The sequence below is a fragment of the Phocoena phocoena genome, chromosome 12 (assembly GCF_963924675.1).
Source record: "Phocoena phocoena chromosome 12, mPhoPho1.1, whole genome shotgun sequence".
Taxonomy (NCBI): Eukaryota; Metazoa; Chordata; class Mammalia; order Artiodactyla; family Phocoenidae; genus Phocoena; species Phocoena phocoena.
Window position 1 is genome coordinate 73,135,042 of NC_089230.1, and position 23,895 is coordinate 73,158,936.

At 38.4% G+C, this 23,895-nt stretch overlaps 1 protein-coding gene across 2 annotated transcripts in view; it reads left to right on the top strand.

The window, feature by feature from the left end:
• Window positions 1–23,895, top strand: part of ME1 (malic enzyme 1) — a 192,381-nt gene that overhangs the window by 149,070 nt on the left and 19,416 nt on the right. For both annotated transcript variants that reach the window (XM_065889064.1, XM_065889065.1), the window contains exons 8-9: window positions 10,557–10,654; window positions 12,391–12,504. In XM_065889064.1, the coding sequence (XP_065745136.1) occupies window positions 10,557–10,654; window positions 12,391–12,504 (212 nt within the window). The remainder of the gene's footprint in view (window positions 1–10,556; window positions 10,655–12,390; window positions 12,505–23,895) is intronic.

The window sequence follows — 23,895 nt, forward strand, 5'->3', positions numbered from 1 at the left end:
ACTTCTTTGAATTCCGGGTCCATATACCCATCTGGTTATTTAAAATTTCCTCTGGGATGTCTCAAAGTTATCTCATACTCAACCTCCCCACCATCAAACTCTTATTTCCCCAGCCTTCTTCGTGTGTTCTCCTTCTCTGTGAATTCCTGATGTCTCTCTCTTCTTTATCTCTCCCTGCCAAATACACTCCATCACTCATCCTCCTGATTTTCTGTAGTAAAAGTCTGTCTCTTCCACAGATTCCTCTCCATTAACCTAAGGTAAGTTACCATCATCTCTCCTAAATAATGGGCATTTTCTAAGAAATCTGTCCACATTTACTGTTGCTTCCCCTTCTTATGCGTTCTCTCCATAGTATGACTGCAGTTTGCCAGATGTAGACCTAGGAGCTGAGAATTTTGTGACAAGCCAAAGTTTTCTTTTTGCCATAGATATCTAGTCATATCATCCGTTCCATAAAATACTTGAATGGTTTTCCATTGCACTTAAGATGAAAGTCATAAGTATGGTCCAAAATGCATGGTCTGATCCCTACTTGTCTCTCCAACCTCATTTTTTTTTGCCATTCTAGCCATCACCGTCTTTTTCAGGTCCAAACATAAGCCAGACTTCTTCCTGTCACAGGGTCTATTCAAATGCTGATCCATCCTCCTAGAATACTCTTCCCTCCCCTCTTCAAATCTCTTCTCAGTCAAGACATTCCTCAGGAGAATCTTCCGGATCCTTGCGCTAAGTCGCATCTACCTATCACAGGCTTGCATAGCCCTACTTATTTTTCCCTGGTTGAACTTATCACAGAAACAGTTCTATATATTTATATAATTAAAAAAATGAATACCTCCCTCCCCACTAAACTTTAAGCTCTGTGAAGGACAAGAATATGTCTGTTTTGTTCATCACCTTGTCATTAATACAGTGCCCAGCCCATAGAAAATACATAATGTTAGTGGAATGAGTGACTGTAACACGTCCAAAGCAGGAGTTAGCAAACTACAGCCTACGGGCCAAATCCAGCCCACTGTCTGTTTTTGTAAAGTTTTCTTGCCACACAGCCATGCCCATTTGTTTATGTATTATTTATGATTGCTTTTGTAAGTCTGGGGCAGACATCATGTGACCGCAAACCCTAAAATCCTTACTATCTGGCCACGTACAGAAAGAGTTTGCCAACCTCTGGTCTAAAAAGAGTTGGTGAGAGTCGAACTGAGGAATTAGGTTGGCTAAGGTAGGCGTGGCATACATTTTGGAGAGATCCCTTTCACTGTTTTCAGTGTAGAGACTGGATTCATTGGGAGCAAGCCTAAAGGCTGTTGCTGTAGTCCAAGTTCATGATGATGGTGCCTGGTTCTGGGAAAATGCCAGTCAAGATTAAGAAATAGGTGAGTAGTTGTTGATGATGAGGGTGAGGAAGTAGCCAAGGACAGAGCCTAGGTGTTTGCCTTGAAGAACTGGTAGAATGGGAAGGCAGTAACTGAGAATGAGAAAATGAGAGACATTATAACATATAGATGTTAAGAACTCCGGGGTCAGACTGACTTGCTTTGCTCCTTCTTCATTGGCTGTGGACTTTGATCAATTGACTTCACCTCTCTGAGTTTTAATTTCTCATCTATGGCAGGAAGCTATATAATAGCTTCTATTTTTTTCTTTGGAAATGAGAGGATTAGAAGTTTGATGAGGGTAAAGGGAATTTGAAAGAACTGCTGTAGAGGACTAGAGAGCCATCTGACCATGAAACACAAAAGGATTCAGAAGTGGGTGCTGAGGGTCCACTGAAGTTGAAAACCACAAACATACCATGACCCCAGGCTGAGCAGCTTGAGTGCAAGAGCTTTAGGAGTAGGCAAGGCCAAGATGGTCAGTTGGGTTTATCTATGCTGGGTATTTTATGTATTTGTGCAGAGAAAGGACAACGGGTTAAGAGTTAAGGTTAAAGTATGACCATAGCACTAAGTTGGATAGAGAAGGAAGTGAAGATATAAGGGTGGGTAGATAGGGCCAAAGGGCTAGATTCCCATGAAACTAAGCAATAGGTATAATGGGGATAATTGAGTAAAGAACTGGAAAGGTAGGAGATTGCGACCATGATGAGTGAGGTATTCTAATGTAGTTCTTCCAAGAAGGATTAGTTCTGAGAGATGAACCAAGATGAAACTTAGGAGGAATGTAGCCAAAGTGGAGTAAGATGAATGCCATTGGAAATGAGGTGGTCAAAGAAAAGTTGACATGTAAAATGAGGATGATAATATTTCTCTCGTAGAGTTTATATAGTGGACCAAAATAGTTATTTGTGAAAATACTCTGTCAACTGAAATATACTTTATAATTTTTAAAATTGACTATGCTTAAGTTCTTTAGTATAACATAGCTGTGTAAATATAGTGTATTTAAAGATAATGAGTCTCTTTTTACGTTTTGAGGCACACTAACGTAATTGGTCTACTCTTTCTTTTCCTAAAATCCTTTGTGACGTTAATTACGTTATTACTTTACTGCCATCTTCATGACAAAGATCCTTATGTTATTTCAACTTCATTTTCTTCTTTTTGTATTCATTTTTTTGAGTGTTTATTAATACGAAGTGAATATGTGGAGGATTTCAGAAAGGAAATGAAGACAGTCTAATTTTAACGTGCTATAACCCTAACTTGAAGATATAATATATAATGATAGAGTGCCGTTGATGCTACAGACATAGGCTTTGTAGATCAGTGTCTATAAGTCACTTATCAGTTCATTTTGTAGTAGTCTCTAAAGTAGCCACCAGTTAACTGTTGAACAAAACTGCCCTGTCCTTTCTTTAATAGTCTATATCTTTTGATTTTGTGGGTCTCACAGAAATGTCTGTATAGACGTTAAAGACCGGTATTGCACAGTTTTGAATCATTTTACAGAATAAATAGGTATCAGAGTTCAGTTTAGGGAAAAGAACGCTAAATCCAAATCATCAAACAAAATGAGCAATTAGGAATTAGGGTCAGCATTTCTGTCAACTGTGGCCAAGAATTTAGGGGTCAAGGCTTGGACTGCATCAGCATTAAAGTCAGGAGCACAGGAAATCTGAGGCAGATGCCAGGCCAAGCCAAGAGCACTGCATGTGGAGCTGCCCTGAGAATCCACAGCGGAACATTTCCCCCAGCAGATCACCCCTATGGAGCATTAAATAACTAGTTTTCACCTCAACTAATCTGCCTAAAGTATAATCTGCACACACACAGTCTACATATTTCCACATTTTAGGGTCCTACTGCCTTAGCCAACAGAGAGTTACGTTTGAGAAAAATGGGTCTAATCTCTGACTACACAAAACTTGTGGCAAGTTATTGGGGTTCTGACTAGAAATGACCAAACTGTTTTGTGCTTTCTCCATACCAAATTAGTGACACATCTTCCCCATATGTTTCTATTTTACCTTTTTAACCTTATGTTTTTACTATTTTGCCCACAGATGTCATACTTTTCTCACTGTGGGCATAGAAATTGCATTCTAGTGCCAACAAAAATAATTACATAACTATTACAGCCTTACCATGTAAATAAATGCTTTTACACTGGGCCTTTGGGGGAACTTTCTTTCTTTCTTTTTTTTTTTTAACAGATGTGTTATTTAAATTTATTAGCATTTTATGAAAAGTATTTGATTTTTAAAAATACTTAAATTCTACTATATTAATGATCTAAAATAATCTTAAATGATAGAGATTTTGGTTCAAAATTTATTTACACCTTAATGCATTCTAATTATAAATTATTGCTAACTAGAAGAAGTGTGCAAATTAGCTATTAAGAAATGGAAATTACGGGACTTCCCTGGCAGTCCAGTGGTTAAGACTTCACCTTCCAATGCAGGGGGTGCGGGTTCGATCCCACATGCCTCGCGACCAAAAACCCAAAACATAAAACAGAAGCAATATTGTAACAAATGCAATAAAGACTTTAAAAATGGTCCACATTAAAAAAAAAGAATTTTAAGAAAAAGAAAGAAAACAGAAATGGAGATTTAATAATATAATCTGGAGACCATCAGAATTCAACAAATTCAGATCAAAAGAATAAGATCTCATCCTTTGGTCTTTAAAATCAGCTGCAGGGCTTCCCTGGTGGTGCAGTGGTTGAGAGTCCGCCTGCCGATGCAGGGGACACGGGTTCGTGCCCTGGTCTGGGAAGATCCTACATGCCGCGTAGCGGCTGGGCCCGTGAGCCATGGCCGCTGAGCCTGCGCGTCCGGAGCCTGTGCTCCGCAGTGGGAAAGGACACAACGGTGAGGCCCGCGTACCGCAAAAAAAAAAATAAAAATAAAATTAAAAAATCAGCTGCAAAAAGAGATTTTTCTTCCCATAATACCCTCTCTGGAATAGCTATTCTCTAACTTGACATTCTAAGTAATTTACATAGAAATTTTTGCCATAATGAACTAGCTTGTTAGGATTTTTAAAAATAAGGTAAATGTAGCCTAATCTTATATACCAAATGCTTTGATAATTGAAAAGATCAAAGTCAGACATGGTAGAACAGACATTTCACAAATGAAGGAATACCATTGGCCTGAAAACATGTTTTAAAGTTTAACCACACCAAGTTTTAAAAAGCGTATTAAACAGCAGATGACAAACTCGTTTTCTGTATCAAGCTGGCAAAGATTTTTATTGTAATCCCAACTGTTAATGATGCTTTAGGAAAATGAACACTCTTGTACATTGATGTTGGGAATATAAATTGGTACAACTCTTGGGGTGGCAGTACATGTCACAAATCTTAATATTATGCAGATCTTTGATCCAGGAATTCTGTTTTTAGAAATTTATCCTCTGCAGACGAAGGTGTGCAAAACAAATATACAAGGATATTTAGCTAGTTAGTTTAAATATTTGCTTATTTTCAAAATGAGATGTAATTGACATATAACACTATTAATTTTAGGTGTACAGCTTAATGGTTTGATACACGTATGTATTGCTAAATAATCACCACAATAAGTTAACATCCATCACCACACATAGTTACAAGTTCTTTTTTTCTTGTGATAAGAACTTTGAAGATCTACTCTTGTGCCAACTTTCAATGTACAATATAGTATTATTAATTTAGTCACCGTGCTGTACATTACACCCCCAGAACTTATCTTCTAACTGGAAGTCTGTGCCTTTTGACTCCCTGTACCCATTTTGTACAACTGCCACCAGTCTGTTCCCTGTATCTATGTGTTTGTTTTTTGTTTTAGATTCCACATATAAGGGAGGTAGAGTGTTTGTCTTTCTCTGTCTGACTTGTTTCACTTAGCATAATGCCCTCACGGTTCATCCCTGTTGTCACAAAAGACAGAATTTCTTACCTTTTAGTGGTTGAATAATATTCATATATATATCTACTTCACATTTTCTTTACCCATTTGTTTGTCATTGGACACTTGGGTTGTTTTCACGTCTTGGCAATTGTAAATAATGCTACAGTGAACATAGGGGTGCATGTATCTTTTCAAGACGGTGATTTCGTTTCCTGCAGAGAAATACGCAGAAGTGGAATTGCTGGGTCACATAGTAATTCTAGTTTTAATTTTTTGAGGAACCTCCATACTGTTTTCCATAGAGGCTGCACCAATTTACATTCCCACCAACAGTGCACCAGGGTTCTTTTTTTTCTACATCCTTCACAACATGTGGTATTTTTTGTCTTTTTTTTTTTAATACCAGAAATTAAGTTTATTCAGGAAGAGCAGAGGAATTGCAATTTGGGAGATGCATCCTGTAGCAAATTACAGGAGGGTCCCTTGTCTTTTTGATAATAGCCATTCAAACAGGTGTGAGGTAATATCCCATTCTGGTTTTGAATGGCATTCCCCTGATGGTTAGTGAGGTCTTGCCCATTTGTATGTCTTCTCTGGAAAAATGTCTGTTCAGATAAAGATATTTGTTGTGATGTTATGTTTAATGGCAAAAATCAGAAAGCCTCTAAATACCCAAAGATACAGGTTTGGTTAAATAAATTATCACAGGTTCATCCTATAGGATATTATAACTATACAAAATAATATTTTAAAATATATTATTGATATGGTAAGATAGTCACAAAATATTTTTAGGTGATAAAAATATGTTAAATAAGTATGTTAAAATAATGAGCATGGCATGATATTCTTTAAAATTAATTTTTATTGGAATATAGTTGATTAACAATGTTGGGTTAGTTTCAGATGTACAGCAAAATGAATCAGTTATACATATACATATAGCCACTCTTTTTTAGATTCTATTCCCATGAAATATTTTTCTATAAAGTTTTCTTGAATTTGCATATATCAGGTAGAGAAAGAACTTGTAAGAATGTACATCAGAATGTTGAAAACTATGGTACCTAGACAAGGGGATTATAGGTGACATTTTTATTATTATATTATTTATTATTCCTGCCAGTGTCAACTTTCTGCCAGTATTCTTCAAGCCAAGTAGGGAAAGAATAAACTTTCATTTAGTCTTCTTATTTTGAGTATGGTACCGTTGCACCATTATCCCTGGAACCTTACAATTATGTCTGGTGCCTTACAGTCCGGAGACCGTCTTTAGAAAATAAACCTCTAGGGGCTTCCCTGGTGGCGCAGTGGTTGAGAGTCCGCCTGCTGATGCAGGGGACACGGGTTCGTGCCCCGGTCCGGGAGGATCCCACATGCCGCGGAGCGGCTGGGCCCGTGAGCCATGGCCGCTGAGCCTGCGCGTCCGGAGCCTGTGCTCCTCAACGGGAGAGGCCACAACAGTGAGAGGCCCGCGTACCGCAAAAAAAAAAAAAAAGAAAAGAAAAGAAACCTCTAGTTTCTTTCTACACCTCCAGGGTGTGGGAGAGTCAACTGTGTGCCGACAGGAGAGGGAAGTGGATCTGGGTTCAGACAACTTCTCAACAGATTTTTGAGCAGCTTCCTGTGTGTATCCTCTCTTTTATCCCCACTTCCAGAGGTACTTGGTGCCTCCTACACTCCGGCCCTCAGGACCGGGGTAAGTGCCCTAAACGCCTCAGTCTGTGGTTAAGCACATTTATTCATCCTCCTCCTGCCTCTAGGTCTTGTTCTTCACCTGATCTATTTATCTAGTGAAGCACTGTGATAATTGGACTACACGTAAGTCTTCTCTACTAGTTTTATATAGTAAAGTCTAATCAGATTTAATAAATGAATTGCATTAGTAGAAGTGATGCTTTGACAAAAGGTAAGACTGATATTTAATAACCACAGCAAAGGGACAGCATCAGTGGTGACTTAATGTTAAAGTTGTAATGTACACACAGACAGTAGAAATTTCTACACTTCTAAGGCTGACCCTTTAGTGTCTCGCTAACGATGTTAAATGTTAAGTACTCTTTAAAAGTGATAGTACAAAGATAAACTTGAACCTGTCTTTGATTTCCTAAAAGTTTAGTTTTCCATCTCAAAGCAGAAGTTACTTTGGAACAGTTGAATGTGGAGACTCACATTTTTCTGTAATATCAACTTGCCACATTTGCTCCCTTGATTGCAATGAAATTTAAATCAAGGCAGTATCAGGTGGTAGGACCAGGTCATGTAGAAGAATCGTGTTCAAGTTCGCCTTTTGGTAGTGCTAAATATTTCTAATTTTGTTAATTAATTCTGTAAAGAGAAGTTTAGATGTTTCATTATGTCCTCAGGAAATACTATAAAATATATTTTTAAAGTTTATTTATTTTACTTATTTATTTTTGGCTGCGTTGGGTCTTCGTTGCTGTGCGCAGGTTTTCTCTAGTTGCGGCGAGTGGGGGCTTCTCTTGTTGCGGAGCACGGGCTCTAGGCGCGCATGCTTCAGTAGTTGTGGTACGTGGGCTCTAGAGAGCAAGCTCAGTAGTTGTGGCACACGGGCTTCGTTGCTCCGCGGCATGTGGGATCTTCCCGGACCGGGGCTCGAACCCATGTCTCCTGCGTTGGCAGGTGGATTCTTAACCGCTGCATCATAAACAGGGAACCCCCATAAAATATACTTTTAAATATAAGGCTCTGATATCCAGTGTAGATAGAGACTTATTTTGCCTTATTTGGGGTAATATGTCTGAACTTAAAACATGTTGAGTTTTAGTGCAGAATGATGTAGCATAACCATATAAAAATATCACACATTATAGCCAGTATCTTTTGGAATATTTTATTCTGTCTATCCTTAAATGCCCAATTCTATTTAAAAATCAAAACAATAGTATAGACAGTGATTGTTGATGATACTTCAACTTTGACTCTTCAGCTGGTTAAATCTTGGGGTGCTGGTAGAATCTGTAGAGACCCTTCAAGTTACAGAATCTCAGAGTTGGAAGGGAGCTTAGAGTCCCTTAAATCCCAACTTCTGGCCAATGTAGAGACAGTTTGAGATGCTGTTTGTGAATAAGTGTTCATCTAGTGTCTGGATAGCTGTACCTCTCTAATTAAAATTCTCTTTTCATCTGTTTAACAACTCTAGTCAATCTATCTTGTTTGTATGAAGCAAGTACCATTCTAAACCTGCCATGGTATCTTTCTTACGTAGATCAGCCTTATTTTTACACAGGCTTTCATCATAAATAATATATAGAAGAGTGACCTTTGTGTGATGTGTGACTTAATTGCAATTCGTAATGTGTAGCATGGCGGCTCAAAATTGCAAGCATTTTATATTTGTGTTCCTAAATAAAGAACATGCAAGAGACACACAGCTCTTCAATAATTAATCATTTATTGTGATCTTATTTGTGACTACCAAATTCTATAAGAAAGAAGCAAACAACCAAAAGATTCAAAAGAACAAATCTACTGATGGTGCAATGTTTGATGCATCTTTGGTATTTGGCATACATAACGCTTCATCATTGTGTCACTCTTCAAACCTATCCTAATCTATGTTTTTTGGTTTATTTTTATTTTTTTAACTAAATGAGGGTGTTTAAAGTTTCACTAGGCTTTACTACCCAGCTGAGTGATCTAGGAATCATAGGTAGAACGTTACTTTAGAGGAGTAAATTGTAGATACAACAGGGAGGTACTGCAGGAAGCTTCAGGGTTATACTTCAGACGTGAACCATGAAGGAATTGAGCCATGTAATTATGTTCAAAGCAAAGGAACTGCTCTGTGATCTGTGAAAGCTTATATGGCAAAGTAATAAAATTAGAACTGGTGAAGTTTCTGCTACCATGAGGCATGATGAGGAAAGCTCAGTTTTTATCCTAAATAATTTTTACATTAATTTTGTCCAGTGTCTTTGGGATTCACCAGTGATTTATCATAGGTGGGAAGCTGATTAAAGACTGCACCAACATCAGTTTTTCGTTGCTATTAACTGTTAATTTTTCCAGTTGAAAATTAAAACATTTAAATTTTCTAATAGCACTTAGTATTTTTTGATCTCGTATAATACAGTGATTTTACAGCTGAGCAAACTGATAAACACAATGATTTCTCTAAATTCATTCACTAGTAAACAGGTTGAGCTGGAAATCCACCTAGGAATCCAAACCCCATGTTCTTTTTTATTTATTGATCTATTGATCTATTTATTTATTTTAAAATTGAAGTATAGTTGATTTACAATGTTGTGTGAACTACCGCTATGCAGAAAAGTGATTCAGTTTGAATATATATACATTCTTTTTTTAAAATATTCTTTTCCATTATGGTTTATCATAGGATATTGAATACAGTTCTCTGTGCTATACAGTAGGACCTTGTTGTTTATCCATCCTATATGTAAAAGCTTACATCTGCTAAACCCAACCTCCCACTCCTAATTTATCCCTCCCCCTCCACCTTTCCCCCCTGGGAACCATAACTTTGTTTTCTACATCTGTGACTCTATTTCTGTTTTGTAAATAACTTCATTTGTATCATTTTTTTAGATTCCATATATAAGTGATGTCATATGATATTTGTCTTTCTCTTCCTGACTTACTTCACTTAGTATGATAATCTCTGGTTGCATCCATGTTGCTGCAAATGGCATTATTTCATTCTTTTTTGTGGCCGAGTAACATTCCATTGTATATACCACACCTTCTTTATCCATTCTTCTGTCAATGGACATTTAGATTGTTTTTATGTCTTGGCTATTGTGAATAGTGCTGCTAGGAACATAGGGGTGCATGAATCTTTTTGAATTATAGTTTTTTCTGGATATATGCCCAGGAGTGGAATTGCTGGATCCTATGGTAGCTCTAGTTTTAGTTTTCTGAGGAACCTCCATACTGTTTTCCACAGTGGCTGCACCAACTTACATTCCCACCAACAGTGTAGGAGGGTTCCCTCTTCTCCACATCCTCTCCAGCAGGCTCTTAGTCACTGCATCACCAAATTGAGCCACAGAACCTTCTTCTTTGGAAAGTTTTCAACAGTCGTAAGTTGCTGTCTTAAAAGACAGGTGTCAGTAGCCTGAGAATTTCACGTCAAATGCAAGCGTGGGGTCAGACAACTGCAGGTTCCTTTTCTGCACCAGTTAACCTGTTGTGTGATGATTTCAAGACATGAGTATCAGTTTGAGGCTTGGGATTCGGGATACAGCAGCGCCCATGTGAGGATTGCTCAGGGTGTTTCTTGTTGCAGGAACGGCATCTGTCGCAGTTGCTGGCATCCTTGCAGCCCTTCGAATAACCAAGAATAAGCTGTCTGATCAAACAATACTATTCCAAGGAGCTGGAGAGGTACCTGCCTTATGTAGGGTTTACGTTCTCCTACACTAGTGAACATAACATTCATTCTAATTACTCATGAATTTGAAGTTTGAGGTAGTCTCTCAAATTTTTAGTTTATTGAAACTATAGGTTTTACTGAAAGATTCTTCAAATTAAGTATTGAGGCATATTAATTTTTCACAGGAGACTTTAGAGGCATAGAGATATTTTCACAGTTTTCAATTTGTAAGATTATCAGATGTTGCCGTGGGTTTTTGTTAGGCATATTTAAGGTGCCATGCAGGAACCAAAAAAGTTTCCAATGTATGACTAATTATATATAGAAACCTTTAAGTATTTAAGCTTTTATAGCTGATGCTAACTTTTAGTATCCTCCAGTGTCACATACCAAAATTTTCTTAACTTGACTCACAATTCAATGTGCACGTTCATAACTATATAGAAATTTCTTAGAAAAAATATTTTGAACATTCATCATGCAGTGTAACCATTCACACGCAAAAGAACTAAAACATTTAAAATTGTTGGAAAGAGATGGCAGGAATACAAAATAATGCTGTTTCCTGTTCTCTTTTTCTACGGGTTAATCATTTGAAAGAAGAAAATTAGACTCGTTATAATAATTCACCCCCAAAACAGAAATTAAAATGTCAATTTAGTTTGAGCTTCTTGTGAGAAAACTGCCAAAATCTTTTTAGAATTATAGAATGTAATAAATAAATGGGGAAATGCTTCGTGGCTATACATATTTTAAGAAGCCTTAAATTTTCAAATTTAATATGATTATGAATAAAGGTATTGCACTGGAAGAAACTGTGTATACTGTGTTGGGTTTGATTTTACTTGTTCGTAAAATAAAGCAAAATACATGAAGCTAAAACTTACAAGATATAAACGTGAAAGAATTCAGGGTGTAAGTCACAAATTTATTTTCATATCAGAATAAAAATCAAGGTTAAATTACAGCTCATTAAAATTTGATTTTTTTTTTTATTTCTGTGAATTGTTACATGCTGTACTTAATTTTAGTAAACTTCTTTAAATTTCCAAAGGGTTTTGTTGAATGCCACAGGCCAGTTCTTGGTACTCAGCAGGAGAGAGGTATTCACGGTTGGATGATTCAAAACTGGCCCTTGTTTGTCCCTGAAAAGGTTTTGGAAATTTCACAGATCATCACCAAATTTATCATATACCAAAGGAGTTGTTTCCTTTAGTCTTGCAAGAAATCTCACAGTACTTTCTTTGTCCAAATTAAGAGAGTAAATAAATGCTCGGGAACACATATTTTAAGTGTTCCATTTTATTGCCTAATTGGTCAAGTTCTCATCCAGATGACCAGACTTCATTCTTCCAATTCAGTTAGCAGAGCTTGAACTGAACAATAAGCAATACAGCCTCATAAGCAAGGTTGAAAAGTTCATTATTTTAAATTCAATATTTTCGTATTAGAGGAAATCTTAATTGTATGAACAGGGTTAAAGATGCTGACAACCAAGGATATCACCGGTTTATCTGTGGCTCAGTATAAAGCAGCATAATAGTGATTCTGTTGTAATAAAAAGAGTAAATAATTGTCATTTAGCAGAACCCAAATGTGACAAAAATACTTCACTCCCAGTACAAGTGAAGAATATAGCTCTTTCGGTCAATAGAGCCATTTTGTACTTCCTCGTTCACAATGACGAAATGAGGTAAAATGTAATAAGGGATTATGTGGAACAACCTGAAACATTTTTGTTTTTAAGGCTGCCTTAGGGATTGCGCACTTGATTGTTATGGCCATGGAGAAAGAAGGTTTACCAAAGGAGAAAGCCATGAAGAAGATATGGTTGGTGGACTCGAAAGGATTAATAGTTAAGGTAAGAATTTGTCATTTTTAACCAGATACAGTATTTCAATCAGTACCCCATTCTGGACGCCCATCTCAGAGACAACTACTGTTTCCACCTACCTCACCTCCAACACTGTGTTAAAAGAGTAGCCATTGCACACGAATGACCATGTCATACCGTAAGGCGGGTACTCTTCTGAATAAAGAAGAAAACTATGGCTTGGCTGTCGTATCCGTCTGTCGTGTGAGTTGGCTTTTTACAGCTCCATCGGTTGTCTGCCCGCGTGAATTAGTTTAGTTTCCAAGTGAGGTAGTTTGAGACTGATACGGGTGAAACACTTCGGTCCAGCTCCTTTCACTAAGGGCTGTCTGTCAAATTGCACACTGGCTGGAAAGAAAGAAGGGAAAAAATGAAACAGCTACTCTTTACCAGCTACTTTCTCTTAACCAGAGTCTTGAGAGTTTTCGTGGTAATTCCTGAGAAGAACTTTAATAAATGGGCTGTTTCAGTGTTAACTTCCTTGAGGTTGTCTCCCAGCTTTAATAGAGACAATGGTATCCACGTCATGGGGTTATTGTGAGAAGCTAAATAGGAATAGGAAGGTGACCATGACCCAGTTGTAAGGCGTTATTATTACTGCTGCCAGGTGTGCACATCACCCACTCTTCCTTAAACTGCCAGAGAAAATATAGTTGTAAATCCCCCTTCCACATGAAGGAGAATTTTTTTTTTTTTTTTTTTGCGGTACACGGGTCTCTCACTGCTGTGGCCTCTCCCGTTGCGGAGCACAGGCTCCGGACGCGCAGGCTCAGCGGCCATGGCTCACGGGCCCAGCCGCTCCGTGGCATGTGGGATCTTCCCACACCGGGGCACGAACCCGTGTCCCCTGCAACGGCAGGCGGACTCGCAACCACTGCGCCACCAGGGAAGCCCTAAGGTGAATTTTGTAAAAAAAACAGTGATAAGCAGTGTATCCAGGAATTTAATAGAGAAACAAATGTGAATGTGTGCTGACTTTCTGGAAAGCGATTTTATGTGTATCCAAGAGTCTTTAAAAGTTTATGCTTCTGATCTAACAGTTTCCATTCTAAGAACCTTTACCATAGAGATAGAGATGTGTACAGTGTTTTATGTGTGAGGGTGTTATCACAGCACTATTTACATTAGTGAAATGTTTCATCATACAGTAATTATAATAGTGATATGTTATACTTACCTAAATAAAGGATAATTGTGACATGAATTGGGGAATAGCCCCTGTAATATACAGGCTTAGAGTTATTTTCAAGGAACTATAAATAACCTTAAAGGATTCATAATATAATGTTAGGTGAAAATAGGAAAACACTATATTATAAGTAACTATTTTGCTTTAAAAATTGAGTTGTATATGAAAGAGAAAGAAATGCATCAAATACATATTACTTGAAAACTTATTTTTAGTGCCTTTCTCCATATTCCAGATTCTCCTTAATCATTGTGTTTCTTTAAAGCTAGAAGAATGTTCATTTTTTAAAAGATATAGACCAAGAAATTTTGCTTTAAATGAAGAAAAAGTATATGCATAACTGTTTGTAGAACATGAGTATCTATAAAACCGTGAAACAAAACAGAAAGTACCTTTATAACATCTCCTGGGACCAAATAATAATAATTTTATCAATTTTATTAACAATAAATAGTAACGGTGTAATTGTTTATAGTATATAAGAAATAAAGTTTTAAGTTTGTTGGCTTAAAAATTCCTATTGCTTTAAAGAATCAGCACAACTATAAAAAATTGTACACTGTGGCCACCTGACGTATACTGTCATGAAATAAGAACATTTACTGAGTGAAATCATCTGTGGCTCGGGCATTATACTTGTGGGGACACAGTAAGGCCCTTGATCTCAGGAGGCTCCCAGCCTAGTGGGAAAAACTCAAGCCAAGAGTTACAACTCCACATGACAATGTTACAGAAATATGTCCTTGGTGCCAGGGGTGCACAGGGCATGGTGCTCCCACCGCACTAAAGAGAAGAACAGGGAGGCTGAGGACGGTTCCAAGACAAGGCGTCTCTCCAGCTGAGTTTGAAAGGAAGAGTTGGGAGTTGATCTCTAGTCTCCATAGACATCTTAAACTTCTTATATGCAAAACTGAGATAAGGGAAGTTGAATGGCAAGTTCACTCTGAGATCTTGATTGAAGCTACGGATCGTGTCTTCTACCTCTCTATCTTCAAAGCCCTACTGGTGTCTAGTAATTGACAATAAATATGTTGTTAATAAATGAGTGCCTTCCAGGCAGAAGAACGGCATTTGCAAAAGAAACCATTTTGCGAGAAGAGACATTTAGGGATTAGGATTGAAAGGAATCGAGTGATGACAGGTGATGAAGGCTCTTCTGAATCCTGAACGTGAGCAGTTTTCAGCGTCTGGTCACTCTGATGGCCTTGTGGAGGCTGGACTGAAATGAGATGCAGCTAAGAAACTAGTTACAAAGCTGTGGCAGTAATACAGATGAAAGTTAATTAAGGCCTGAAATAAAGCAGTGACTAAGAGGTCAGTGAAAGACGTGTGATTCGGTAGCTACTTAGGATGCAGGACTGGCGTACTTAGTAACCGATTAAATACGGAAGGAGGAGTAGAGCAGAGGAAGGAATCTAGCAGGACTCCTTGGGTGTATAGGTAAGTGATGTGGCCATTAATATTACCAAAAAAAAAAAAAAAAAAAAAGGGATGAAGAATAGGCCAGTTTAAGGGAAAGGTAATGAGATCAGTTTTGGACATAGCAAGTTTAAGGTGCCCGTGGAGACCTCAGATAGAGGTATTCCTTTGGCAGTTGGAGAGACAAGACTGATGCTCGGGAAAAGGATCCGAGCTCCCAGAAGTGGAGATTTGAGGATCATCATGTGTATATAGTGGGAGCCATGGAGAACGCTGTACAAACTGTGCTGTACTTAGGGATGCAATACATGCGAGAATCAGAAAAGGTGAAAGCCCACGACTGTGGTTTTCTTTCATGATTTCTCATGACATTTCAATGAGAAATCTTCAAAAAAAATACATAGATTTTAGCATCTCAAGTACTTTTAACTAGATTAACTGAACTGAGACTCCAAATTCTGTGGATTACAGTACTTGGAAGGACATGTATTACAGGCATGACTAGTATTTGGAATAACTGTGAAATTGTTGCCTAGACCGAATCAGTCACTCTTACTTCATGTCTTTTACTTGCCAAAACAAAGAGCTGCGTATGTTCTGCTTGCCAAGATAAATAAAGTTATGTTTTAAAAGACTCTTATATATTTAATAGTTTTTGTGCTATTTAATGTAAGAGAAACTTCAATTCACCACTTTTTCTTTCATGTTTTTAAACCGTCAAAATTATAATGTTGATTTTTGTGGCAGAACTAATAAATCTTAGAGTAACTACTAAATTGGTATAATCTTGCTTTCAGTTTTGCGTGATTTTTTGGTGCTTGTTATCCTTTATTCTTAGTATTTTTTACAACCTCTCTTGAAAACCAATAATAATCTTCTTATTAATTTCATTAAGTTACATGCAGTTGTTTATAATATGTAAAAAATAAAGTTCTAAATAAAATTTTTTATTAGTCGAACTCCTTCAGTCTTTAAACCCATAAAACCCAAACTATAAAGTAACACTCTGAGGTCAGCGCATTTATGGAGTTATGTAATCATCAGACTAGATAATTATTATTCTGATGTGTTGTCTGTTTTCGGTTTTTGTTTTCAACTCCACATCTATAGTATTTTCTATCATTTACCTCATATCCATATGTACTATAATTATCAATATCTTAAATAATTCATCAGTATCAGTAAGGTTGATTGAAATGGATTATTTGGTCACTGATAATACTCAGATATCTTAGTTTAGTGTCTTACATCAAGAAACAGTTGACATACTGTTTAGCCCACTAAGATTAGTACGTTTTAATATAAACAAACTAATACTTGGTTTAAAAGCAATCCTTCCAAACTAAATATTTAGAGGGAGAATAAATACAGTAAAGAAAGGATAAAAAAGGAGTGCTCCCAGCATGACTAGTATTTGCATTTCACAATGATAACTTGGAGCATTTTTAGGGAGGACAAGAAGCCACAAACAAAAACCAATCCAGACTTAAACTTTTTTCTTAAATAAATATGTCTTGGCTTTCACCAGTAAACCAAGTGAATGTTAATGCAGGAAACTCCAAAATAAAATGTAGGATATTAATAGATATCATGAAGGATAGACTTCATCTAACACAGAATGGGACTATAGTATTTTATTTTATTTTTATTTTATTTTCTGTTTGGCACAGTTCTGTTTTCAATTATTTAAAAAGTTTCTTGCTTTACAGTTATAGTTAAATGTGTGGTTCCTGTAAGAAAGAGATAGTAACTAAAAGTATTTTGTATGTTGCAAGGGTAGTTGTTTCCTTCCTGAGAGTTTAATCTTTAGGTCTAGGGCTTGAAACTCCATGCTGTATGGAAAAAGGTTTCCTTTCCCCTGTGATATTATCAGAGTTTTAGCCAGTGATACTGTCACCACCTTGAATGATGGTTAATACATTGCATACCCTGTGGTTTAAAAAAAGAAAATTCTGATTCCTAAGAAACTTTGAAGCTTGGTGAAAAGTATCTGGCTTGCTTTTTTTTCCTCCCTCTTTTCCATTTCTTACTGAGCATATGATCACTATATATGTAGGTCCTAAAAAGCGCAGAGGCGGAAGTTATATACACGAGTCTTTCAGACAGAAAATTATGGACATGGACTTTTAGCAAATACAAAATTAAATACTGATGGAGTTAACCACCTGTTACCTTCCGTTATGACCACTCTGCACCCCGTTGTTATGCTCACGTGGAAAACACTTTTGTCACATCGTTCATCTTCTTTTAGTCTGTCCTTGAGATGACGAAACTGAGCTCTGAGCTCTTCAGCAAGCACACACACTCGCGCTGCGAGTGAAACGTTATTGACTGACAGGTTCTGTCTTCAGATAAAGAGGGGCCAGATTCAACTCTGATAAACTATCGACATGACAACAAAAACAGGCCAGTAAAATGGGGCAGGTTGTCCAAGCAGGCACGGATTCCAGAGTTCTTCTAGTACCTGTGTGTAGGGAGGAATGCATAGTTATCAGTGGCAGTGCACAGTTATTTATTTTTATTTATTTATTTTTTTATGCGTTACGCGGGCCTCTCACTGCTGTTGGCCTCTCCCGCTGCGGAGCCCAGGCTCCGGACGCGCAGGCTCAGCGGCCATGGCTCACGGGCCCAGGCGCTCCGCGGCATGTGGGATCTTCCCGGACTCGGGCACAGACCCGTGTCGCCTGCATAGGCAGGCGGACTCTCAACCACTGTGCCACCAGGGAAGCCCCCACAATTATTTTTTTATACCTCTCCTGGGTCATGAAATGCTACCTCAAAATCCTGACAGTCTTTGCCACCTTTCTCCCCGCCCCCAGCGGAGCAGATGTTGCTTTTGAGAAAGGTAGTAGTTCAGTATAGTTGTATCTCCTGTACTAAGGATCAGCACAAAACCAAGGGGTGGCGGGGGGGGGGGGGAAACCAAAGAAATAATAATATTCAAAAGAAACTCCCAGCTACTTGTAGTACATTTGGTGTAATTAGAGACTCTTGAAAAAAGAAACACCATAGAATTTGGGGTTTCTGAGATAAAAAGAGCCCACGTGCACGTTGCCAAATGAAGGTACAGTTTCAGCAAGGGATCCTGAATAGGGAGACTGAACTGATAAGAAATCTATATCCACATTTAGCTGAAGTGATGGGCGTAAAGAAGGTAGATTCCAAATTGGATTTTGAAAAGAGGAGAAAATTGAGCCATTGGCACAGAAAATAGAAGTCCAAAGATAAAAGACATTGGCCTGAGTGTTACAGATCTAGAGAATGTCACATTCCAATAGTTTTTAATCTAATCCAGATCATCACATCAACTTTGAAAATGGTATAGAAAATACTTGGGAGACCTTTATTTTTGTCTTTTGATTCTTCTGTTTTTGGCAAGTAGAGCCCTTGAGTGATGCTGGTTTGCATGATTTCTGGCCGCCTTTCAGTACTTATTCTCCCTTCGTTCCTAAGTCACCACCAAGAATTAAGCCTTTGGGGCTGAGGCTATAGGTAATTTATGTTTCTTGCTAGATGGATGTCTTCTGGCCAAGTTCTGGCTTTAGTGGCTAGGAGCTGCCAGTGCGGTTACTATGATTAATAAAGTAAGATGTTCATGATAAAAGCATACATCTTTTCATATAATGTTTATCTACCTTCTTGATGATTTGCTGCTCATTCCAGGAACCTTAGGTGGTTTAAACACATTAAATACTTTTCATTATATCTCAGGTTGCCAGCCAAAAGAGCACTACTAGAAATCTGTGCTTTTGCATTATTCTGTAGCTTTCCTCCTTTAGAACTCATCATTTCATACTTTCTTTAAAACAGATCACATACCTTTTAAAAATGCTTCTGGTAGAGATCTGATAAATCCTTTAGTGCAGTGATTCTAAAAACTGGCTGATCACTTGAATCATCTGAGAAGCTTTTAAAAAAATACAGACTCCAGGGCCTCGTCCTGGATTTGAATTAAAATATCTGGCAGCAGGGCTCAGGAATCTGTTTTTCCTCAGGTGAGTCTGGCACTCAGTTGGCTTTGGAAAGTCCAAATCAGGTTGATTTTTATTACACTGTCTTCATCACCTATCCAAACCATTTTCTAGATGGAGAAGCCAACATCTGTAGAAGTATCAAAGGACTTGCCCAAGGTCATGAGTGAATGGAAGGGCCTAAGGACTTCTCCACACTGATCCTGAGTCCCACGTTCAATCCCCAACATGTGCAGATGGCATTTATTGTGGCTAATTGGGGAGCTTGTCTTTCATTTTTTTGTATATCATTAAAGGTTTTCAGAAGTAACATAAATGTATTTGCTGTTCGCTATTAGAATGTATTCTGCTGCTAGTTATTTATTCATGTCCCTAAGCCAACAAAATTTATCACAATTTATATCAATTTGTCTTGACCACAATTGACAGTTGTGAGGACGACACTGTAAGATACATTTTTAAATGTTTCATTTCCTGTTTGGGATAATCTGGGACAGTAAGCTCAGGAAAATAATTTTGAATTATTGAAGTAAGAAAATGAGGATTATGTCTCTCCCACCTTCAGATTATTCAACATCTTTTAAATTCATTTCACATTATGGATTTGTAGGTCCACATTCAATATAAACAGACTAGACCCTCTTCTCTCATTTACATGCTACTGGTAGCAGCTGTTCAATTCATATCATGCAAGGTTGAATTTGGTTATTTCAGCTGCTAGTAAAACTTTTCTAAGACTTTTACTCTCATGCTAGTTTTATTTATTTAATATACTCATTTATTTTTGGCTGCGTTGGGTCTTCGTTGCTGCGTGCAGGCTTTCTCTAGTTGTGGCGGGCGGGGGCCGCTCTTTGTTGCGGTGCGCGGGCATCTCGCTGCGGTGACTTCTCGTATTGCGGAGCACGGGCTCTGGGTGCGTGGACTTCAGTAGTTGTGGCACGTGGGCTCAGTAGTTGTGGCTCGCGGGCTCTAGAACGCAGGCTCAGTAGTTGTGGCGCACGGGCTTAGTTGCTCTGCCACCTGTGGGATCTTCCCGGACCAGGGCTCAAATCCGTGTCCCCTGCATCGGCAGGAAGATTCCCAACCACTGTGCCACTAGGGAAGCCCTCATGCTAGTTTTATTTTCTCATGTGGGAGGCTACTTCTTGGCTTGGTAATATAATGAAAATGAATAGATTTCCTTTTTTAAAAATTTTATTTTTATTTATTTATTTTTGGCTGTGTTGGGTTTTTGTTGCTGCACGTGGGCTTTCTCTAATTGCGGCAGTGGGGGCTACTCTTCATTGTGGTGTGTGGGCCTCTCACTGTGGTGGCTTCTCTTGTTGTGGAGCACGGGCTCTAGGCACACGGGCTTCAGTAGTTGTGGCACATGGGTTCAGTAGTCGTGGCTCGTGGGCTCTAGAGCACAGGCTCAGTAGTTGTGGCGCATGGGCTTAGTTGCTCCACGGCACGTGGGATCTTCCCGGACCAGGGCTCAAACCTGTGTCCCCTGCATTGGCAGGCAGATTCTTAACCACTGCGCCACGAGGGAAGCCCTAGGTTTCCATTTTATGCAAGTTTATTTAAAACTGTATAGCAGAAGCAGTTTAGATATATTTTCATTGGCGTGTTGTTTGTCAGTAGCCAAATGGTCAAGAATGGGTTGTTTCCTCAGACTGGGAACACCCAGATGCTTTCAGCAAGCCTTCACTGTGAGCTAGTAATTCTTCTGTTTCTTACTGTGGGCCACAGTGCTTTACCATGGATTGTGTGGAATCTATTGTTTTGTGAGCCCAAACATTTTCTAAAATAAACAAATCCGTGGTACATTTCCTCTTAAGCTATTTTTAGTACTTCCTATTCTTATTCTGTTAATAGCCCTGAAATCTTACAAATGTCCTTTTTGCTCACAGCCCTTTCAGTGGGCTTTCTGCTTTCTATTTCAAAGTAAACCACAGATAAAGATTAATTATAATCTACTGTTACTAAAGAAGAAAACTTGATACTAGAACGCATTAATATAACATTGAAAGAAAGATCTAGGACATATGGTAATTCCTTAACGATATTGAGCACTGTTTATTCCTTTGATGGAATGTAATTGCATAATACTTAAACGTTGTCAGGTGGAAACCAAAAGACCAAGAGGCAAAACCCAGTGATTCATTCAGTCTTCTCTAAGAGATGCGCGTTTTATCAGCAGCTCTCAAGATTACATTACGTTGCGTTGAGATGACGATAGTTGGTTTGGATTAGGTGAATAGTTATCCTGAGATAGTTTTTCTTTGTTAGAGAACCTAGCAGAGGTTCTAGCATTAGATACCCTGAAAAGCAAATCTCTAAACCTTTGAAGAAGTAAGCACCAGGCTGAAGTTTGAGGAATAGTTCCTGTAACACATATCTGCATTAACAAGGGAGCTGCTGTCTCTGCCCATGTGAGAATCAGGGTCTCTGCCACAGACAAGAAAGTTGCCAGATATGGTAGCTGCCACCCACTGTTCCTTAGCACCCACCTGTTGGTGGTGGACTAGAAACTAGAGACTGGAAACACAGCTGCCTGGAAACAAACACCACCACCACGAGCTTCCAGAAGAGCCGTATGGCTACCACTTCATGATGTGCATTTCTCCTTCAGGGTCCTGTGAAGGCACGTTAGCTTGGTGAGTGCTCTGTGTAAAGCAGAAACCCTAGCTGCAAGGGAGTCTGGGGCCTATAATTTAGCCCTTTAGGCTCCATTGTACTGGAAGTAGTGCTAGGAGCAATTTGCATTTTTGCAGTATTTGCCATGTAGGACCTGAGTGAGATTTTAGTGTAGTTACTTGCCTTTATACCTGCAGTTGAGTATATGTGTTTCTGGGAAAGAGTAACAAGCCAAAACTATGTTAGCTTAGAATTCTGGAAGCTGAAGGTTATTATCCCCAGGAAATATATCTCCCCAAGCTGTACCTTTATTTAGTATGTGTCCTAGAAATTGCCTCTTTGTGAGAATGAAAATAGTCATGAATTTTAGTTTATACTACTTACAGAGAGAGTTCAGAAACAATTTAGATAAGTACTGTAACTGTCAAATGGCTCCAGACTCTTATTCCTATCCATGACCAGAATTTCTCTTTTTTCTAATAACGCAGGATTATTTTTTGCCAAATAACTAAGCAGTAATAAGGGCATTGAGGTAGCAGGTGGATTGCAAAAGTGTTCTCATCAAATCATTTTGGGGAAAGGAACCTCTATTTTATTTTTTTAATTTTTATTTTTTATTGGAGTATAGTTGATTAACAATGTTGTGTTAGTTTCAGGTATGCAGCAAAGTGATTGTTATACATACACATTCTGTTTTTTCAAATTCTTTTCCCAGTTAGGTTACTACAGAGTGTTGAACAGAGTTCCCCGTGCTGTACAGTAGGTCCCTGTTGGTAATCTGTTTTAAATATAGCAGTGTGTACATGTCCATCCCAAACTCCCAATCTATCCCTTCCCCCCTCAGTAACCATAAGTTCGTTCTCTAAGTCTGTTTCTGTTTTGTAAATAAGTTCGTTTGTATCATTTTTTTTTTTAGATTCCGCATATGGGCAATATCATATGATATTTGCCTTTCTCTGTCTGACTTACTTCACTGAGGAACCTCTTATTTTCAAAGCAACAGATAGGAATAACATTGGGTAAAAAGAAACGGTGGAATATGTAATCAAAATTAAAATCATCCCGAAATAGATAACCAACAAGGACCTACTGTATAGCACAGGGAACTATACTCAATATTTTGTAATAGCCTATAAGGGAAAAGAATCTGAAAAAGAGTATATAACTGAATCACTTTGCTGTACACCTGAAACTAACACAACATTGTAATTCAACTGTACTTCAATAAAAAAAGAAAAACAAACTAAAATCATCCCCTGTATCAGTTAGCTATTCCTGTGTTATCGAAAGCCACAAAATCTCAGTGACATACAAACAATAATTATTTATTTTCTCACACACCTGTGGGTCAGAGTGGGTGGCCGTGATGATGCTACTGGGTGGCTCTGAGCTACAGGTTGGGTCCAGGTCTGCTTCACAAGGCTCATCGTCCGTGGACCAGCAGACTGGCTTGTACTTCCAAAGCAGTGGTGATGGTACAAGAGAATTACTCTTAAGGCCTAAGCTTGGAACTGGCACACTGTCATTTTGGCCCACATTTTATGGACCAGAGCAAGCCTCATGTTCAAATCCAAAGGCAAGTGGTAGGAAAGTATACTCTGCCTTTTGTAAAAGGAACTGTAAAGTATCATGGCAAAATCACTGACACAGGAAAGAGATGATGAGGAACTGGGGCCTAAATCAAAGTCTGAATTACCTTTTTTTTTTTTTTTTTTGCGGTACGCGGGCCTCTCACTGCTGTGGCCTCTCCTGTTGCGGAGCACAGGCTCCGGACGCGCAAGCTCAGCGGCCATGGCTCACGGGCCCAGCCGCTCCGCGGCATGTGGGATCTTCCCGGACTGGGGCACGAACCCGTGTCCCCTGCATCGGCAGGCGGACTCTCAACCACTGCGCCACCAGGGAAGCCCTATCAGAACTTTTGGGGGAGGATTCTTGTGGCATGCAGATACCTCTGTTTTCTTATTTATGTCTAATTAGCATTAAGCCTAGCTGCTTTTTACATGCTAGGATGATGCTTAATTAACCTCTGTGATTGAGATATGTAACTGAAATAAATTTCCCAGCTGTGAAGCTAAGAGAGTAGAGGATGGGGGCACCAGGTAGCCTCACCCCCCATTTAGTGCAAGTTGTAAAGATTTCAGTATTGTAATAATTTTTTATATTATTAAAAGGCAATTTAAA